The following is a 21,352-nucleotide window of genomic DNA, read 5'->3' as shown; positions in this document are numbered from 1 at the left end:
TTTTTTACTCTAAAGACGCATCAAATGTTTTTCGTCCAAACTACACCGGAGAAATTTAAAACAACGCAGCAATCACGGTTCATTTTGGATGTGTTTGACGAAAACGCGGGAAAGGAAATCACAAGACTATCTTGACGTCATCGTTTTCGAAAAGCTCCGTTTTCAGATGTTCTCCATCCGCGCGAAAATGCGAAGCCGGCGTTTTTTGATTCCCCGGTTTTCGACAAGCTCCGTTTTCATGACGGATTAGTGTGGACGGTAGGGCTAACCGTAAAAATAAAGCTGCGCTTTCAAATTTCTCGGCCGTTCTGTGGACGGGGCATCGGGATGCCCGCGTTATTTCCAAACAAGCATTCGCTCAACTACAAAGGACACAAAGACCACACCTTCCTTCGACTGTACACGAACTATTGAGTAATAGTTTATTTTGACATAAAACTTAATATGACAGCTCCGGCTTAAAGCTCTTCTACATAGTTACTCTGATATCAACTGTCTTAATCACTGATTTGGGAAGTTTTGGTCATACTTCTGAGAGCAGATCCAAGGGTTTTCTTTTGTTCGCATTCTGGAATAGCACTAGAATCTACCAAGGCAGACTAAATCATACATACAAATAAACAAACAAACAAACAGAGAAACAAACACACTGACATGGATTGACATAGCACATACAACCTTGCATGTCACAAAAAAAATTAAGATCTGTGTTTCTTTTTTTCGGGTCAATATACAATATGTTGAAGGTTGCAGCATATTTCTGCAAGCTAATTTCTGAACAAAACAAGTTCTTGGGGGGACAGAAAACGATGATTAGAAGGGAAAAGGGGCAGAGCTTCTCTATCACCTAATTAAATCTACATGAACTAATCTACATACATTTCTTTGACGGGCACAACACCAAGAAACACCAAGTAACGGGCTAACACATTTACTGTACAGCATCATGATAATCACGAGCAAATAGAGACAGGTTCCTTTTTAAAAAAACTCCCCCGGCCTAAATAACTTGTCTCTCTCTCTCTTTTTATCTTTCTTCGCTTCTGCTTTCTCAACTAGAAGCAACTGAATAGTTTTCAATCAACGAAACATGGAAATCGGGGACTTCAGAACTGTGGCGGAGGCAAATATTACAATTACAGTCACGTTACACTCAGGCCACCTATACTATAGTTTTCCTTGACCAATAAGGGTGAGTTAAAAAGCCTTTCCATGTTCATAATATAAATCTAAATTATTATATGTACTTATTCACACTTGAAAAGGGCAATATTCAGATTTGATAGTGATATTATAGAGATGTCTGCAAACAAAGAAAAGGCGTGGTTACCCGGTTCACTGCAATGAAATGCCACTGGCTTCTTATAACAAGAACATGAAAGAAGACTTTGTTGCATTCATTCCAGAATAACAAATAGCTACTTAATTTGAGGTATTTCTTTAATTTACTTAAGTACCGGATACCACGGATAAGAGAGAAGATTTTAAGAGTTTGACACGTCTTTAAAAAAGAAGACTGAAATTTCCTCAGCATGTGCTGCCATGGTTTGTTCTTAGGGACAACAAAAGAACATTTTTTTTATACACTAAGTCTGTCAACAACCTTAAAAACACTTTTTCTTTGCCTGCACACTTCTGATATTTTCAAGAACTAGCAAATTTTAGTGCTCAAGTTCCCAACTCCGAAAGACAGGGGAACTTGTGATAAGAAATTCAACTTTAAGGATAATGGTTTTAGTTTGACAGAAGAACAAGAATCAAGGAACTCAATGTGGAGACAGACCACGCGCAAATCCCCCGTCCCCCACCCCCAACAAAATTCTCCTTTTCTCGGCCCAGAACATTACAGCTAACTGACTGACAAAGTCCTGTGAAAAACCACAGGAAACTAAATGCTACATTATTCCACGGCATTTTGTACACTACTTTACAAGGCTGGTATCTGACATAATTTCATGGCTGGGCCGACGCCCCTTTGTTATCTATCCCCCGTCCCATAGCGGAGTAAAACAGCTGAATGTTTGTGTCATATAACAGCACATGGCAGGCAGCCTTGGTAAGGGCTGTTCAGAAGGCTGGATGAAAAGTTGGGGAGGGAGAAGAGGGAACCCATCACAGAAGTTCATACTGGCGGAGGTGCATTCGCTGGATTATGTCTCGGCAGTCATTGAATACCCGTCGAATGTTCTCCGTATCTACTGCGCATGTGAAATGTGGATAACAGTAGTGTTTACCATCTCCGCTGGCTGTGCTGATTCGCTGCAAAACGAAAAGAAAACAGTTCAAAGTTCCCTTCAAATTTAACATATAGACATGTAGTTAACAAGGTAGTCAAACACAGGAGCTACAACAATGAGATAAGCAACATTAAGCACGATTTTGACAGAACAAACTTGGGAAATGAAGCCTAACTGTTTCGAAAATGTGCAATCCACGTTGTAGCATCTTTAAGGGGGCACTGCCATTAATTTAAACAAGAATTAAAGAAGGTTACAACGACATCTAGATTATAGAAAACCCAACAATGGTTTGATTTTCAGATCATTCCACAGCTACATGTATGACAGGAACTCACTGGGAGGTACTAAATTGTTATCCAGCAGTTCAAACATGTGAACACTTTAGGCTGGACTTAATTTTGTTCTGCGCACTTCTAAAATACTCCTTAGTTCAATTGTGTCCAGATATCAGGGCGCAGAACAATAAGTGGTTTCAACAAAGTTTCTTCATTCATCTTCAACTCACTGGGGAATTCCAAGTACTTTAAGCCCAGGTAAAACGACAGGCATCCAAATTCTTCTAACCTTTGTGAAAACCAAGTTCTGGGTTTTCACAGCATTGCTTTACAACCGAGATTGCATTTCTTTGGGGTGAGCTGGAAAAGGTTCAATGATCTAAGGTCACTCGCATCATGGTACACCAAAAGAAGAGATCAGTCCTTGCCCTGTGCCCAGGGTGTGTCATTGATTCCTTCAAGGCACTCCATGAGACCTTGGATTATTAAACAATTCCACGAACATGCACTGGACATGAGATGATAGATCGCCAATGAGGCATGTAGTGCCGAGTTGGCTATACTCATCTCGTATCCAACAAGAGCAATTGTTTTATTAAAAATGCCCCCAAAATCTATCATAGAACTAAAGTAAAATACATATAAAAATGCCCCCAAAATTATGCATATGCTTCCCACATTTGTAGTGCACGGTATAATTGCTCCTATACCATAATGGCTAAGCCAATGAAAACTCTTGAATTGCATTATCCATTGATCCAGTTTTTAATAATGATCCTTATCTGGATCATCCCAAAGGAATGCACTCCAAGACAGAACAAACACATAACAGCAAAGCTATACTTACAAGGAATTCATCACGAATAAAATATTTAGCTCTTGTCACTGATTCCTCGTCCCCAGGCTCTGCCGTGGCTATGAAGGAAAAAAGAATGACATTGTCATCAGCATCTCATGATGAAGTTATATATTTTGTACCTTTTAATTGATTCCTAAATAATCTCACTGTGGTAGTGGCCAACTCAAAAGCTTTGGCTCCCTTGGCCACGACACAGTGTCTTCCTGTAATTTTGCATGTTTTCCTTTTTGCCTTTTAACTGCTAACTCAAAACATTTTAATTGTCAAGATATCTAACCAAATACGCAAAAACATGCCTCATTGACTCAAAGACAGTCTCACCGGCCAGAAGTCCTCTGACCACTCCCCTGGCTAAGAGGTTGGCCCCTCACGCATGCACCACTCCAGCAGGGTGCCATGTCAACACAGAACCCTCAAACAACAACTGAGTAAAATACCCAGAAACACAGTCAATACCAAGGTTATTTAACACTGACAACTCAAAGTCTAGCCAGCTGGGAGTGTCAGTACAAGACATCCTCCCCTCCCCCCTGCTTTTGACAGCTGGCTGCCAGCAAACCACCAGCAGATAGGTCAGTGCCTGGGCCATGTGCCCAGCCTGGCCGTGATGACGCCCCCTCTGGGTTTAAGGTCACTAGATTTGCACCCAAATCCAGGCAAAAACCTAGTGGGCATGTTTTTGCAAAATCGTTCAGATATACTTGTAAATGAATGAACTTGAACTTGAAAACTGAGTAGTCAGAGTGTCAGGTTATCCTAGATTTGCACCTTCCAATCCATGCAACTAGCGCTAGTTTTCAAACTAAAATGAATGGTCCTCAGTCAGGGCCATAACAGATAACAGGCAATCTGATGCACTTGCCTCGGTCATTATTATTATTTTCTTTTTTCATTTTTGTTGTTTCTATTCATCATAAACACCCGAAATACCTAGGAAGAGAATTTAACCATGGACATTGCCTCAGTCGTATTTTTTTCTGGCTACGGCCCTACCAGTTGTACTAAAAAGTACAAAGCCAACTGGTCAGTATGTGCTTTTTAGGTTTTAGTTCAGTGACCCCAGCTAGCACACTAGAATTATATTGGAATTGAACAGTTAAATTAAGCTTACTTCGTTCACTTGGCAGAATAAGGACACCTTTTACTAACATAACCAAGTTTTAGACATTTCAGATAAATCAAACTTTGCTATGTAGTGATGACTACAACCTAACAATGATTGTTTGAAAAACACCTGGTGAGATCATTTGTGCTAAAAGCTGTTAGGTATTTTAATAACCAGATACATGTAGAAACATTTTAATTATCGAATAAGCCAGTGATTTTCCTTTCATTTTCTCACATTCTGGCCATGTTTCTACTGAGTCAGAAAAACTATAAGTCTTGTGAAAGTTTGGGAGACTTGCAAAACTGTGGAAATGCTTCCATGGTGCATGCATTCGAAACAATTCTCATTCTCTCAAACTTCCACTCATGTTTCAATAACTGGATAAAACCATGAAAAAAGTTTTCCATTTATTACTTTATTGACAATTTATCTTACCATCTGGAGGAGTTCTGTAACGAGCAAAGTCCGGGAAATAGTCCTCAATCTTGGACTTGCCAGCCCGCACCTTTTCTTTTAACAAGTCTTGCTTGTTGAGAAACAATATTACTGAGATTGTTCTCAGCCATCTGGGGGAGGAAAAAACATGTAAGTTAATTTCAGTGTCCTCCAATACAGGATTTATCAGTCCTCGTCGCACCATCAAACGCATAAGGCCTTCCAATACAGGATTAGCACAGACAAAAGATATGGCCATGCACAAGACGTGGTTGATATACATTTAGATGTCTGCCAGACACCTGTTCCAAGGACAAGGGGAGGTGAAGGACACAAAATACAGATACAAAAGACAACATTGAAGAAAGGATGACTTCAACAGTTGGGTACTTCACATTATAATCACTTCTTAAACTGTACCGCCAAAATCAACAATTCTTGATGGGTTTTTCTTGTGAGACAGTTTATGTCAATATATTATATACTCTTTATCCTGCAGGGCAAGTATTCAAGGACTTGTCAACACAACTCAGGACAACTGGTAAATTTTGTTTGAAGAAAAAACCACAAATTAAGTACAGCACTTGTCCAAGAACAAAACATGATGACTCAGACCAGGCTTAGACCTTTTCCCTAATACAACTATTTGTTTATTACGACATAAGGGTAAGAACAGCTAGTCTCACTCTTGTTTCTGTTAAGTGAGTCACAAACCTGTTATTCCAAATACTTTTGAACAATTCAAGAGATTCCTTCAACCGGTTCTGAAACAAAGTAAGTTGTTATTGCATTAATAACACAATTGTTTTGTAAGCGACAGCACATAGTTCAAACAACCTTGGCCAGTCAATCGTCGAGGACTTAAGTACCTTGTTACAAGAAATTTTCGCAACAGGTTAATTTTGTGATTAAAAAAATCGCGAAATTAAAGTGACGCAAACAATAACTGTCGCGAACATAACATGATGCGAAAATTAAAGTGACTCACATTAGTTACTGTTGTCCTGCTGTTGTGTTTTTGTTGATTTTGATGTTATTGTACCTTTGATAAAGTTGGTTTACTAAATTCAAGGACATGTTTAAGTAACACTGCCAAGGAAATGAATTGTGTGTGTGTTACTGGAAAACACCAAGTTAAAGTGATCAAAATACAAAATTTTTGCAAAATCATGGAATCTAAGTGTCGTGAAATATGCGCACTCCAAAATCGCAAAATAAACATGTTGCAAAAATTTCATGTCATAAGGTAGCACATTAGTATGCTCTTGCGAGAAAGATGTCTATTACTCAGTAGCACATGCTACTTGGGAACAGATTTCAACTTCTCCCTTCTCCTCTTCACAGACACTTCAAAATCACCAGTGTTAATAATCCACACTGCTCACTAACTACAACAGAATAGCCAGTGATCTGAGTTGTGTAGCCAATAAGACAACGGCATTCATGACAGACTGCTAGTAAATTTATCCAAGTAGAAATATGGTCAAATGTAAGCTCATGTTATACTCAACTGCACCACCTATCACTTTTATTAGTTTGTTGGATTGGTTGAGTTTTTTCTTCAAATTAGGCTATTTCCATTAATTTGGCTTAAAGGATGGTGCTATATTTATCAATCACTGTAACTGACAAAAGTTGAAAAAGTGTTCAAGATTTGGAAACATCAACCAAATCAACTGTCTCAACCAAGTTTGATGCTGGCTGAAAAGGATGATCAAACCAACTGAGAATGTTCTTTTTTCCTCAAAAGAACACAGAACAGGCAACCAACCTAACCACCTTAAACAGTAATCCCAAATGGCAATGGAACATGACCTTAGAAAGATGTTTTAATCAGTCAGTCCTGCAAGCTACATGTAAATACATTCTTGCTCTCAAATCACTTCTTTAAATTTCACCAATTTTAGCAAGAGCTGATCCTAAACTTGGAACTTACAAAATTATAATTTTGACACACTCACCTGGCTAGGATCTTCTCTAAGTACCAAATTGTAACTACTGCATGCAACCACAAATATTATTGCTGTAACATCTGAAAATGAACAAGAATACCCTGCTTAGTTACACAGCTAAAGATTTATACTTATGTCCGCAAACACACACCACATTTTTGGTCAAAATGGTGCTCAATATTGCTACATTAAAAGTGCCTTCACTCTCTCACAAAATGTGCTGAGAGAGCCAAGGTCAAGAAAGTAAGTGAAGTGCTGAAGAGAACTAACAAAATGAATTTTGTATTTAGCCATAAGTGAACTCTTGAAGACACAAGGCCAGGATTTGACATAGCCTCCTTGATATCAAAGCATTCTGGATTTGCAGCTCATGATAATACTCTTTTTATAACTTTAGTAGCCTGTTCCAGAGTCTCCAACAGCAGGCAGGAAAAAGAAAAATGAACAGACCCAGGGAGAGAAAAAAGGGAAGTGCAGAACAGCCTGTAAGCGTTGGTTTATAAATATCTGATTCCTCCAGTAGACCAGCTCCTGGTATACCATGGATATCCATGCCAAGCGTGTTGTGGAAACTTGTTAATTTTATGAATCCAAGTCTTCTAAGACCCACTTTTTTTAAATATCCGACACTGTTGAGATGCTTATATGTAGGCTCAAACAACAACTTAAAATTTAATGGCACATTTTCCAGCTAATTTCCTTTTTTTAAATTCACTGGGATGATTTAAATTAACTATTAGGCTATAGAAACCCTATGATGTGAAATTTATTAACAACTCAAAATGTTGTGTAAACAACTGTGATGAAAGGGAAGTGTCTGAATTTGCTGAAGAAAACGAAATTACACGGCAATTTTGCTAAAATATTTTGAATTCAGAACACCAATGGCTCATATAAGGGGTCACAAAGATAGTTTCAACAGTATTTACAATGAATGCCATACCATACTTACCATTAAAGCACTGTATCCATTTCCTTCTCTCATCCCTCTGTCCACCCACATCAAACATGCTGTAAAGATAAACACATACTGCTTTAGTTTACAGTTTCACAAAACACCTGCATTTGAGGGGTTCATTAAGGTTGGGGCACTGGGCAAATTGTCCAGCAGTGAGGACAATTTTGCCTGGCTGGTTTGACCATCCAGCGGAACGTTTTTCATATCAAGAAGTTCAGTTCTAATAATTTTGCCCATCTGTGAAAACCAGTAACCCTCCTACTGAAAATGTTAAAGAAATCCCTTCATTAATTGACCTTGAATTCAATGTTTTACACCAAACTTTATTCTACAGTTGATATGCACGGTAGATAACTTTTGTTTTGCAATGCTTTTATTTGCAAGTCAAATGACTAAGTTTTGAGCCAACATTTTCACTACCTATGACATGTAATTCTTGGTCAAGATCAGAAGATTTTCATGTTTGATCATTCACTAAAAGCAACATCTGGCAGGAAATTGTGGTTCATACTTTTTCCAACTATGCTTGCCTTAACCACCATCTTATATAGCAACTTGTTTACAGTACAACTCAGCGACAAGCTAACACAAATTCATGTGAAAGTGTGTTGACACAAAAGTGAAAACATGCAAATGTGATTGCATCTGTACAGTGCTAATTGAAAAGTGGCACAGAAGAAACAGAGATATAACAATACTTTTACACTTTTAGAACCAAACTTTGTTTCCAAAAGTTTAGAAGCAATAGTGATTGATGTGGACAGTTATCTGGAGCATAATATTTTTTGTAAATAAAACGAGCAGAAGCGATGAATCAGAAATTGTGGCCATTGTTTTATCCGTAAAAAAGAAAGTTTGAAATCATAACAATTTTAAGCAAAATGGAAAATACAGCAACAAATGTGACTGATGGCATGCAAAAAAGGAGGCAACTTAAACTTCCTGGCTTTGTTTGGGCCTCTTCTGTGTGACAAATCTTTAAGAAACAACAAATACCCAGGTGTCGGGTGTCTGTGTCTGAACTATCATTGATCAACCTCAAGGCTATTCAATTCATTAAATAATTGGTATATTTGAAATTGAAAACAAGTTAATTGACCAATTCAACAGGATGTCTGGGAGTTCCACGGTGGCACAAAACATTTTCTTTCACTGACACATTGTGAAGATTGTGTTCATAAGAGCAAGCTTTTAGCACCATTTAACACTTTCCTTAAAACTATGAATTCAAAACAACCTCGTAGCTCTGACCTGAAATTTCAGCTTTTCTTCACGTGCCAAGCTACATTAGTATTTACATTGGACAATATTGGATCTTGTGTTTGAAATTCATCCAACAAGACAGCAGTTAAGGGCCAAAACTCATAACACTTGTCACAGCTGAGTATGACTAATGTTTACACGGGTGAACCCACGAAGCAACAAGATTGTTATCGAAAGTGAAGAATGATCATCGCAGTAAATTTTCCAATTTAAGCAATTGGAAAGAAGAAGCCTGAAAAAAAAATAGGACTTCAATGGGATTCGAACCCATGACCTCCGCAATACCAGTGCGATGCTCTACCAACTGAGCTATGAAGCCACACATTGGGAGCGAGGTCGATTAATTGAGTTCATATCTTCCCGTGAGGAGTGAAATGATGTGACCTCGCTCCCAATGTGTGGCTTCATAGCTCAGTTGGTAGAGCATCGCACCAGTATCACAGAGGTCATGGGTTCGAATCCCGTTGAAGCCCTGAATTTTTTTTTATGTGGCTAAATATCATTTAGGCAAGGTTAAACTCGAGCAAATGCAGCCAGCTAGCGTGCCCATCCAGCTAATGTCATTTAGGCACGTTAAATATGAGCTTATGCAGCCAGCGGTTTCCCGTTTGGGAGTACGTGACCTGTGGGGCGGCCTTCAGGGGTTTTGCAGGGGTTTATGGTTCATTGCATAATTGTTGTAGTGTATTCTGCTGATTGTTGCGGATCAGTTGCACTGCTTTGCTCGCAAATCACTGCGGATTCTTGCACCCTCTCCTCCCTCCCGTTTTGTTCTTGGTCAGGGTAAGTATTCTTCAGGTAAGTAATTTCCACTGAATTTCTTTCTGTGTGACGGTGCCGGTTAGCGGATGCTCACTGGGTGGTTCCTGCTTTCCAGGGTCGCCATGGATACCTCCTAGCAGCTTATGGCTTTGGCAGCCTGCTAACCTTTAAGGCACCAGCTCCCAAGCTCATCTATTTGTGATGAGTTTAATCAGGCTTCTTCTTTCCAACTGCTTAAATTTGAAAATTTACTGCGATGATCATTCTTCACTTTCATCTACAACCGCAGTTCAAATATGAATTATTTCATATATACTTCACATCAAGATTGTTATCCATGGGTGTGAAGATTAAAGCAACAGCTGACTCAAAACTTAAAGACAGCAATGAGGCAGTGTGTGTTAACGGTGATGGAACCCTAATTACTTGAGTGATCAAGAAAAGTTTCATGACCCAAGTAGCTTGATCATACAGAGAAACTTCATTATGTTTATATGGGCTGGGTCACATCAGAACCAATTTTGTAAATATACTTTATATAGATTTTTGTTGCTATTTTTATTTTGTTGCATGTCTGTAAAGTAGTTATTTAGCTAAGCGCATTTGACCAAGTTAAATAAAGATTTGAAACACACCTCCTGACAAAATTCGTGCCGTTAACAAAATTGGAACATTTAAGAACTTGATTTCAAAGCTGGATTTTTTAAATCTCACATTTAAATTATGTAAATACACGTCTTTTCTATACAACTTTAATAATTTGGTAATATAAGATGATTGTAAATAATTATATGACCATTGTTATTTTGAATTGTAAATATACTTTAAATAGATTTTTGTTGCTATTTTTATTTCGTGGGATGTCTGTAAAGTAGCTATTCAGCTAAATATATTTGACCACCTTAATAAAGGTTATCGTTATTATATAAGTAATAAATCTGTCAACAAGTAGCATAACTTAAGTGCGACCCCCAGTTTCACAAACTTGCCAAATTTTTGCGGATTGCCAAAATTTCGCCAATCTTCAAAGAAGTAGAAGTGCTGCCTCGGAGGCTTCCAAATTTTGGCAAAGCAAACAATTTTATTTTATTTAACCATTAAACTGTCATATTCCTTTAAGTATTTCTGGATAAAATTACGGCAGCAAAATAACTTTGGTCGGCTAGTCCAGTTTGGCACATTGGATGGCTGGTTAAAATCATTTTTTAACCTGGTCCATCTGACCCTTTTCACAGTTATTCCTCAAACAAGGAAATGAAATGAGGAGGCGCTATTATTTAAATGTTTTTGACTTGTTCCCTCGGTCTGATTACTGGCTGCAATATCAAGAACAAATGACCTCAGAGAAACAAGTCTCCTTTGATAACAAATATGGGAGCCAGTGCAAGTAGCGTAAGCGGCAGCCACTCAAATGGAAAAGAAAAGAAGGCAAATTAACCATTCTTGCATAATTGGCACCCTTGATGTTTCATTTTCTCTTGTGAAGAACGCATTTAGACGGGTCTGTGACTAACCGATATGTCAATCAGCCAATTTTTTGGTTAAAACATGTTGGTTTGATGTGACCACTGCCAAAATGTGGAACTTGCAAAATTTTTGCCGATGTTCTCCTTATTTAGCATGTGATAACTTGGGAATTTACAAAACCATGGCAAACAGCAGATTCATGGTAGCGTATAACAATAGCGTGGAGGCTTGAAGGAGTTGAGTGGGGTTGCAACACCCCCCCCCCCCCAATTGGCAGCATGTTTGTTTTGTTATTTGTTTGACTTGCCATAAAATAATACAACAAAATTGTTTTACACCAAGTTGTTTCACTTCCACCAATTCATTAAATGGAAAAGATAATGAACATTTTGTGAATGCATCATTATTTTTGGTTTACTAGTTGATAAGAGAGAAACACCAGATTTTATATGATGCCTTCAAAAATGCTTTTCAAGCATCAGGAATGCTGGAAATGTTGTTTTAGAGGTCACAATCAAAAACATTTCCGGGGGGGGGGGGGGGCATGGCCCCAGTCCCTCCTAGAAGCTCGCCCCTGCAGCGCTCATCATCCACGCCGACGGCATCAAAAGTTATTACAGTGTAAAATCCCACTTTCAGGAATTCGTGGATCTGTCCCTGTTGAGCATCAGAGTTAGTGCACCTCCCTCTGGATTGAACAGTCTGGGTTCAAGCCCTGGCCAGGGACATTGTGTTGTGTCCTCTTTCTACCCAGGTGTCTAAATGGGTAGCAGCAAATTTAATGCTGGGGGCTAACCCTGCAATGAACTAGCATCTCCAGGGGGGGGAGGATTAGAAATACTCCTGGTCACTTCATGCTACAGACACCAGAGATAAGCGCCAACCTGATGGACTATTTGGCTTGCATGCAGACTTATAACAATAGCAAAAATATGCAGAAGAAACACAAGCATACACATGCTTTTTGAAATGCGCAAATGTGAAAACATTTGTGCATTTTACTTATTTTACATTGTACAATGGGTGCTCACCTCTGACCTGTATTGCACTGCACCTTTCAATAACATGCAAACTCTGGTCAATCAATGGTTTACTGTTATGCCGCCGTCAATCATTATAGCATACCTCTCAGGAAACAGATTAAAAGTTTACTTCGTGGGTCACATCTGTGGCTACTGATCCATTTTGTTTCTTTTTTTTCAAGGTTTATTGGTTGTTGTCAATATTGTGATTGACAGCAGCCAAAAACACATTTGTTACATTAAGTTTTGAACTTCAGAGTCTGTATGTTATTGAAAGGCATAGTAATGTGTTTCTATGTCGGGAACCTTTCAGTGCCAACCAAAGAAAAACTTCCAAAGAAGAACTCTTTCAAAGTTTATTGGTCGTTGTCAAAATTATGATTGACGCAATCATTAGTTAGGTTTTGAATTTCAGAGTCCATGTGTTATTGAAAGGCTCAGTGATGTGCTTCTATGCCAGGAACCTTTTGGTAACCACCAAAGAACAAAACAAAACAGCACTTACTGAAACTTCACTTTGTCAACTTGAAATCTTGTTTCAATGATTCCTGATGTCAGTACACGACACCTGAGCAGATCCTGAAAGGAACAATTTTCTGGGATATATAACTCTACTGTACCTTTATGGGTTAGTAAGTAAATTAGCAAACTGTGGTAACAAGGTAATGTAAAATCGAACTACCAAGGTTGCCAGTGGCTTTCGACACTTACATGTACAGATCTAAGCCATTATGTTTGGTTACTCTTTTCACTTCTGGTTCCTACCCTGAGTAGAAGGGTATATTTATGCAGTTTCCACCCCAAAATATAATTCTCTTTAGACTGGTGTAATGACTTTGATGTTCTTCAGGTCCTGGCCAGGATGGTGAAGGTAAGGAGTACTGTTGCACCTCTAGATTCTTAGACTATGTTATTGAACTAGTGAGACGTCTGTATTGGGGAAATATTGCCCAAGTTCTTTTTAAAAAGTGTATGGAAACTAATCCAGGTTTGTCAAAATTTGCACCGTTCAAGGAACCAACCAGAAGTCTCCTTTTCATTCTTAACCAGTTTGCCATATAATAAAAGCCATCAATGTAGCAGTTTTAAAACTGGGTAAGAAGATCTTGTTTTTGATTGGTCATAACACAATAAACATTCCAGACATATTTTAGGTGCTCACAGTTTCATAAGTTTAACAGTAAGTGACATAATGAGCAACAACAGACATTAAAGGTCCCTGGTCAGCCTCTGCCATTTTCGACGTCATCAAAATTATTGATATTGCATGGTAAAGCAAAATCTTATTGCTTTACTGTAAGTTGTGTTCCTGAAAGTACGTTTAATTATCCTTAGTAGATTCAGAGTGATTTCTATCATTTCAACATGCTTTGAATAAAATATACTAGGCAAACTCTTGTATGTAAACATTTTTAAGCAAAGGTATGGTTGACTAGGGCCCTTTAAGTCATGAAGGGTGATGTCATTTCCTCAAACACTCGCATCCCATCACAGCAGCATATCTGAGTTCCCAAACAGCAAAATGCTTCTCCATTGGAAAATACATTCTAGCTATCTGCCAACATTTCCTATTGTTAACGATTGGAACACAGCACCGCTGCCATGAAAATGCCCTTTAGGAAGTTCTCTGCTAGAGAATGGAAGACATTTGTAGCAATCCCCTGCTATTTTTATTGCCATTCATCACTCAAAAGGTGATACTTTTACGGGGTTATAGCTTTAGAGACAAGTAGTACATAGTTAAATTTATAACCCAGTGTACCTGTTCTACTGGCAAGTAGTCTGCCTGCTTGACTGTGTCCACCCTGTCCAAAAAGCTGGAAAATGAAAAAGACTAATTTAAATTTAGGTCTAGCAAAAGGCTGTTTTGTTTACAACAGTCACTTCCCCATCAATCAGTGATGTTTTTGGCAGAAAGCACACGAAGTTTTAGATTTTGTCAAGTTCTACAAAGGTAGTTGTTTGGGGCAGATACAGTGAAGGCTCTCCTAGTGACCTCTCTCTCAAGCTCTAGTTATGACCACCATTGGGAAGCCCCATTTGAAACGTCACCCAAACTCTGTATTTGAACACTCTCATAAACCACTGTTCCCATAACTGACCACTTTGGGAATTACCAACTGGTTGTTTCCTTTGTGTTTAAGCTCTCACAAGCAACTCTGACTGATTTGCGAACACTCTAAAAAAACTATTGAGTACTTGATCGCATGCAATTTTAGCACTTGTTGATTTAAAAGTTCAAATTGATTTATGGCTCGTGAAAGAGGGTTTCCCTGAGACTGAGGTACAAAGTTCTTAGGCTAAAAGCTCTGGTAAGCGACCACACTCGACTATTGTTTTGGTGTGTGTACACTTGTGAAGGTTCATTCTCTTAAGTGACAAACTCTTATTACTGTACACAAACAAAAATGTGTATAATCACTTTTCCCCCATATTAAGACAAATTTAATAAGTCTCCAAGCACTAAACTGAATTTTTATGGTATTGTTTCTCATCAAGCAAAAGAGGTTTTGTGCTCAAGAGGCACCATGGTACACATAAACCAGTTCAATTTCTTTAGCCCAGTCCAGGAATTATGACAACTAGAGAAAGTTGTTGTGCTATATTCCCCACCTAAGTGATTCATTCTCCCAAGACTTGTTTTTAAAGTTCACTGACTAGATCAATCAAAGTTGCTATGAGCCACTCAACTTGAAAAATGGATAGTCTGTAAACATTGGCAATCTTGATGTACTTAACTGAGTGTTTAACACGTAGTATATCGTTTATGTATAAAGCTAGAAAGGCGAAAAATGAAGTTAAAGCCCACTGGTATTGCTAAGAAATAGAGCAAAATGCAGGGGTGTCATTAAGAGCCATAACCGTAACATCTGTTATGGCTGAGTATGCTTGACTTTCCCTTGATGCCTGTTGCCTGTTGTGAAGGGAATTCACCCACAAAGTAACAAGTTTGCAGCCGGTGTGGAGAACAAGGGTACAGGCAACTCAAAACTTAATGACAGCCCTGATTTGCCATGGTAATAGAATAAATACATAAGGAGACGTGGCACCGTTGAAAACATCCACAAGGTAATCCTTGTCTGAGATGTTACCACAATACCACTTCTTATCCGATAACCAAAGCAAGTAATAAAATCCCTATTTTGCCAGTTATCATTTTCTTTCCCATTTGTTTTGTTCTTCATTTTCTCTGACAATATCAGTGATTTTCCTCCCCTTGCATTTACGTTCTGATAACTTCTTCATCTTCAGCTTAGCCCATCCATTACCCCATGTGACAAAGCATTAAGGAGAGTTTGCCCGCTCCATCAATATCAGTTGGTGTATTTATATCTTTGTTGAGATCTAAAACTGATCTTCAGTTAGGCATAAACAATTGTACTGTAGGCTCTGGGGTCTCAATTCCAGGTGTGGGCTTTGAAATTTGATTTGGTTGACTAGCGGGTCTACTAGAAAATGCTCACAAACTGAAGTGTCTTAGGTGTGTTTTCTGTTATTTTCAGCTGATAAATGTATCGATCAAACTTGAATGATAATATGTCGTTTTCTTTGCCAAAAAGCTAAAACAAATTGGAATCTAAGTTGCTTCTGCACATACTAAATGCATCAGTTGTGTTAACACCTCCATGATTGTCTTTGATTCCACCATTTGTCCAATGTTGATCCTGGCAGTCCTCTTTGTGAAGACGAATGTAAAACAACATTATTTACAGTAACATATCAACTGAAGCGAAACGCATCCATTCAAATTCTTCTCAATTCTCCTCAATTCTCCTATCTGTTTTTCGTCTAAAAATTTTAATCACAGCTTTAGTCATTTGAAAATTCATACAGCTCATCAACTTTGTGGTTTTTCAATATCTTCTTTTTCAGCAGTTGAGTATGGTCAAACCTGCATTAGGCGCACACAATCCGGAAATGCGTTATTAGCTTCTCTTTAAAGTTGCCTAAGTGTTTTGCATGCTTTCACCTGAATTAAGCTAAGATACTCATCCAAAGTGCACCGAATAAATGCAGGCAGTTTGCTTCCCCAAAGTCTTGTTGTCAAACTAGAATGGTCTTTGATTGAAATACTTCCAAAGATACATGCTGGTCAGTAAACATGCGCCAAAGGATCAGCTGTCAGTCGCTGTATGTGTATGTAAATTTTGTTATGGCACAAAACATACTGCATCCAGAATGTTCTTCCAGAGCAAAAACGAGGAAGAGGAAGTCATACAAACATGGACAAATAAAATTTAGAGGCTAAACTTTTATTCAAATGATAAAAAAAAATTCAAAATTTAGGAGCAAAAATTTCTCCATCATGCATAAGTTTTTGCAGCCACTCCATCAAGTCTTGCAATATAAACTTAACTTCATCAAGCAAAATTGTAAAGCAGTGTGTAAACCAAGCACAAACATTTAAATGCTATTACACCAGTGAAACCACACAAATTACCTTTTACGCAATGTTTCGGTTCAAAGCCATCAAATGAATTGAACATCCACCTTTGTTGTATGTATACCAAATAGCTCTTAATTTTGCGCAACTCAAAATGAGCTGTCAAACCTATTGATGGATCAAATTGAACACCCATCTTTGAAGTACACCACAGACTTTATTTTGGCACACTTGTTCATCACCAAACACAAAAGATCAGTTCATCACTTTTGAGATTCTCAGTACATTAGTCAGAAGAGGTAGCCACGAAGAGGCAGCCACGAAGTTGACAATGGTCACGCAAACATCGCCTGGCTACTACCACTTAACATCTATAATGCACGGAATGTACCAGTCAGCAGAATTACCATAAATATTTATGATCCTTAAACTGACTTTCAGAGTTAGTGAATTTTTTCTGCAACAAACTGATCATGTCTTTGCATTCACTAGTCAAAAAAGAAAAGATAACTGTTAAAATTTTTGAACATACTCGACTGTTTAGTAATCACCAGGTCTCAATTAATTACAATGTCTTACAAGATTAGACTACACTTGAGTAAACATGGTATGAGCGCTGATCAAAATTCACAAAATCGGCATTGATTGAACAGATATAGTATAACACCCAAACCAAAGCTGAAATTTCTTGCAAATATAACATTACAAAACAGACAGTACCCTAAACTACACTAAGACAAATGATGATACTCAAGCAATTTTTGACCAGATAAATGACTTGGCAACAGACTTTGCAAATAAATTTGAATTTCCTTACCCCTCAAACAGTAAGGCAGAACGATGCAGAGCCACCAAAAGCGAAATACAAGAGTTGCAAAAGGCAACAAATGTACAGGGGAAACTACTATCTACTTGTGATCTAGAGAGATTTTCACTTAAAGTGCATTCATGAATTGAAAACTAAAGAAAGATAAATTCACTACTTTTTAGTACAAATATTAAACTTTGCACCTAAAACTAGACCAAGATCAAAATCAACAAGGCACAATGAATATACTTTTTAAAGCAGTAACAGTTTTACTTAGGAGAACTCCAGGTTTTATCTAGTGAATATACAAATTTACAACTACAATCACAAAGCAGTTTCCTTGGCAAAGTTTAGCAGATAAAGAGCAAACAAATGAATAAACAAACAAAAGTAAATAAATATACTGCTATCCAAAGTATAAACAATATGTTGATCAATAAATATTGCCAAGAAACCTCATCAGGAAGGAGTTATTTTTAACAAGAAAAAAAAAAAGCAACAACCATGCAAACTGCCAAAAATAAAACAAAATATCTTCATGTCAACTCTAAAATAACCCTTGGCACTTTCAATTTTATGAAAAATTATCTAACAAAAAAAGTTTGAGCTACCTTAATGTTACAGCAATGGAAATTTTAGTAATATTCATGATTTCAACCAAAAGTTTGCAACAACCATTACAGAAAATGCTGCATAAAACTTTATCACACAGACAAGAATAGTGTTTAGTACATTTGCATTCTATCTCTATCATTGCACAAAATATCACTAAAAATATACTGGGTATGTTCAAACCTAGACTTTTCTGTTTATGGAAGGGGGAAGCATTGAACATAAAAGAATTATAGTTCTAAACAAAAAGAACAAAACTGGATGATGCTAAAACTTGAAACATGCAGATGTCTACATGCAAGTAAGTTGACAAGGCTTACAATGTTCTTCTCTTGCAAATGAGTGACTGCTTTGAATTCAGCAAAACAAGAATACGCTTCTTGCATATTCTTAGCAACAAAAAATACAGCTAGGAAGCCAGAGCTCATTCCACGCAAATCCACTAAAATATGCCTAACTTTGTGTGTTTCATCTAAAAATAGGATTCGTGAGTGACCCTACCTAAAGGCAGTGATCCGTTTTCGTTAAAAATTCTTCTTTTCCTGTCTGGTCACTTCAACTTGTATTTTTAAATATCACATTTTTTACAATGTAAGAGTATTTTCACGGTTTCAACACGCCATCTTTACAATTATCATAGACACAGCATGCAAAGATCCGCTCGAAATGCTATATACCGAAGCCATTGAAGAAATCAACATAAAAATATTTCGGTTCGAAGATCATTTGCTAGCTCAGCACCGACATACTTCTAGGCTGAATAGCCCACGGGTCAGCAATAGTATAGGTTCTTACATCAATAACAGAATCTAGAGCATTAAAATTCGCCTCTATATACCGTTGAGCTGTCTTAGCTTTTGCATGGAAACCAATTCAAAACAAAATAAAGTTGGCTGGGAAATGGTTCACGGTTTCACGTCGGAGAAACCGGCGTTTTTTCATCAGAAACCTACAGAATATGTGTTACAAACTCAAGGATAAAATGCTAGCGCAGTGCATTTCGCAAAACTGTAAGCGTACGTATCATTCTATCTAGATTTCGCATAGCAATCACTATGTTTCCTCGCGTACAGAAGTACATCCCATCAGAAATCCCTTTATTCAGCTTTATTATCCTGTAGTTTATCATTTGACAGCCCGAGCACCAAGAATAGCTACGAAACCGTTTACCAACTGTTTTAATGCCACAAAAACCATTACGGATAAAAACCATGCGATATCGAACCGTACCGGACACAAAACACAAGCTTAAGTAAGGAAACAGTCTTCGTTCGTATATGGCTTCATACTTACAACGGTTCTCACAACAGCGTGACAGAGGTTTTCGAACGTAAAATCACGATTTTATCGCTTCTGAAAACCACTAGAAAATAAATAATCCTTAGCGAAGATGCTCACACGGAATTGAAGGGGAATATTCATCAGTAGCAGAAAATAACATCAAAGAAGCGCTATGACCACGAATAATAATTCTTTTCCAGCCATTTTGTCGGGGCTATAGTTTGTAAACATACTGCCATCTTCCAAAACCCCATGGCTACGTTGAACGCTCGACTAAGGCTGTAAAAACACCTCAGCAAGCGTATTTTCTACCAAAAGAAGCGAGAAAACACGCTTGTGAAGCGCATATATCATCGAGAAGACACAATAATGGAGTATTTCAACGTCTTGACCATGTAAAAAAGCCCCAAAGATGTTATAATAAATATACTCACTATTGCGCACAGTCGATAAGTTGGTACTCGTTGGATCGTTCAAAGCATTCGAGCACACCCGCGTCTTGCCATAAGATTTTTGTGTGTTCATAGAACTCCTACAAAATAAAAATAGCGAAAAGTTACAAAAATCCGGGCTACGAAAGGCAGCACAAGACGAAAACACATTTGTTTGTTCAAAGCGTTCTGCTGCCCTCTGCCCAAACTTCTGGTTTCCATAATTAGAAATGTGTACTGAACTACGAGCGAAACCGCTCGTATAAAACTTGATCTGGCGAGATTTACTTTCGATGCCTTCACCGTTCTTTTACAGGGAAACTCAAATGCTAAAGATAACGATTATAGCAAAATATCATCTGGCCTTACCGGGGGATAGTCGAAGTCTGGCGTCGTGGCCACTTCGTGCAAGTAGTCGATTCTAAACTGGTTATTAGGGTTGGCTAACTTCACCGGCGGAGTTAGCGTCGGCATAGCCCCTGTTATGGTCTAAAAAACAAGAATTAGGTATTTTACAAAAATATAGAAGCGAAATGAATCGAAAAAAGATGTGAAATCGCAACGAACCGCGAGCTAAATGTGGGTGGTAGATTGTAAATAGGCTAGTCTTACTTACCAATATTGCATCTCTAATATTCTTCTTTATATCTTCTATTTTTTGCCTCTTTTCCCTACGAGAAATGAAGCAAAGACGCAGGTTAACACAAGACGTCCATACTGAATAATTCTTGTTCGATCGGCGATCGCTTGCCTTCCTCACTCCTAATAATTTGTATGCTAAACAACTGTGACAGAATAGGTGGACACACTCACTGCTCCGTAAAGCCATGTACGTCGTGTAAGATCCTCATCTGTTTGACGATCGTGCTCTTTCCAGATTCTCCAGCCCCTTGGAGGTTAGAAATAACACTCATTACTCATTCGATCAAAACCAAAATCAACCACCTTCAAACCCCATTAATACAGCCATACACGACGAGAATTGTTACCCAGTAGAAGAAGGCGATGGGTCGCGCGGTATGCAATTTTATCATCCCTTAGTTGCTTCTCGATCTTTTTGTTCGTATTTCTCTGTCTCCGATTCGTTTCTTGCTCTTCATCGGTAATGTTGTTTCCGAAACACCCCATCGCACAGAAGTGCGATTCCAGAACGAGGAAAACGCCCCCGTTGTACCACCAAATAAAAAGTTTCTTTTTTCGAAGATGAAAGCAGCAAGTATGGAAGTATAGACACAGCAAACCGACCAACTATATGACAAATCAAAGGGTGTGACAAAAGACGCGAAGCTTTCTGGGATATCTGTACTTTTAGACAGAGTACGGTCTGGTAGCGAGTATGACGTCAGCTGCCGAGGACATACGGGTTTTGACGCATACATGACGTCACAAAAAGGGGATTTTCGTACACACGAAGCGCTGGTCTTGAAATTTAACTTTTTCAGAAATCGAATACTCGTGAAAGCGATGAATACTCAACACTTTCAATGTCTTGTTT

The 21,352-nt window shown here is 38.2% G+C and overlaps 1 protein-coding gene and 1 non-coding gene across 2 annotated transcripts; both read right to left on the bottom strand.

The window, feature by feature from the left end:
• Positions 1-391: 391 nt before the first annotated feature.
• LOC145466659 (guanine nucleotide-binding protein G(s) subunit alpha-like) lies at positions 392-21,128 on the bottom strand. Its single transcript, XM_081450376.1, has 13 exons — positions 20,847-21,128; positions 20,671-20,746; positions 20,474-20,528; positions 20,227-20,346; positions 19,861-19,958; positions 14,104-14,158; positions 12,847-12,920; positions 7,822-7,880; positions 6,879-6,949; positions 5,632-5,681; positions 4,918-5,048; positions 3,363-3,430; positions 392-2,259 (listed from the first exon to the last, which is right to left on the bottom strand). Exons 1-13 carry the CDS (start codon positions 20,983-20,985, stop codon positions 2,113-2,115), a joined length of 1,143 nt encoding a protein of 380 aa, XP_081306502.1. The 5' UTR covers positions 20,986-21,128; the 3' UTR covers positions 392-2,112.
• Trnat-ggu (transfer RNA threonine (anticodon GGU)) lies at positions 9,337-9,409 on the bottom strand. The gene has a single exon. It is a non-coding gene; the product is annotated as a tRNA-Thr (tRNA).
• Positions 21,129-21,352: the final 224 nt, after the last annotated feature.

The sequence above is a fragment of the Orbicella franksi genome, chromosome 13 (genome assembly GCF_964199315.1).
Source record: "Orbicella franksi chromosome 13, jaOrbFran1.1, whole genome shotgun sequence".
Taxonomy (NCBI): Eukaryota; Metazoa; Cnidaria; class Anthozoa; order Scleractinia; family Merulinidae; genus Orbicella; species Orbicella franksi.
The sequence above is the reverse complement of the archived record's forward strand: the minus strand, read 5'-3'. Positions and strand labels throughout refer to the sequence as shown.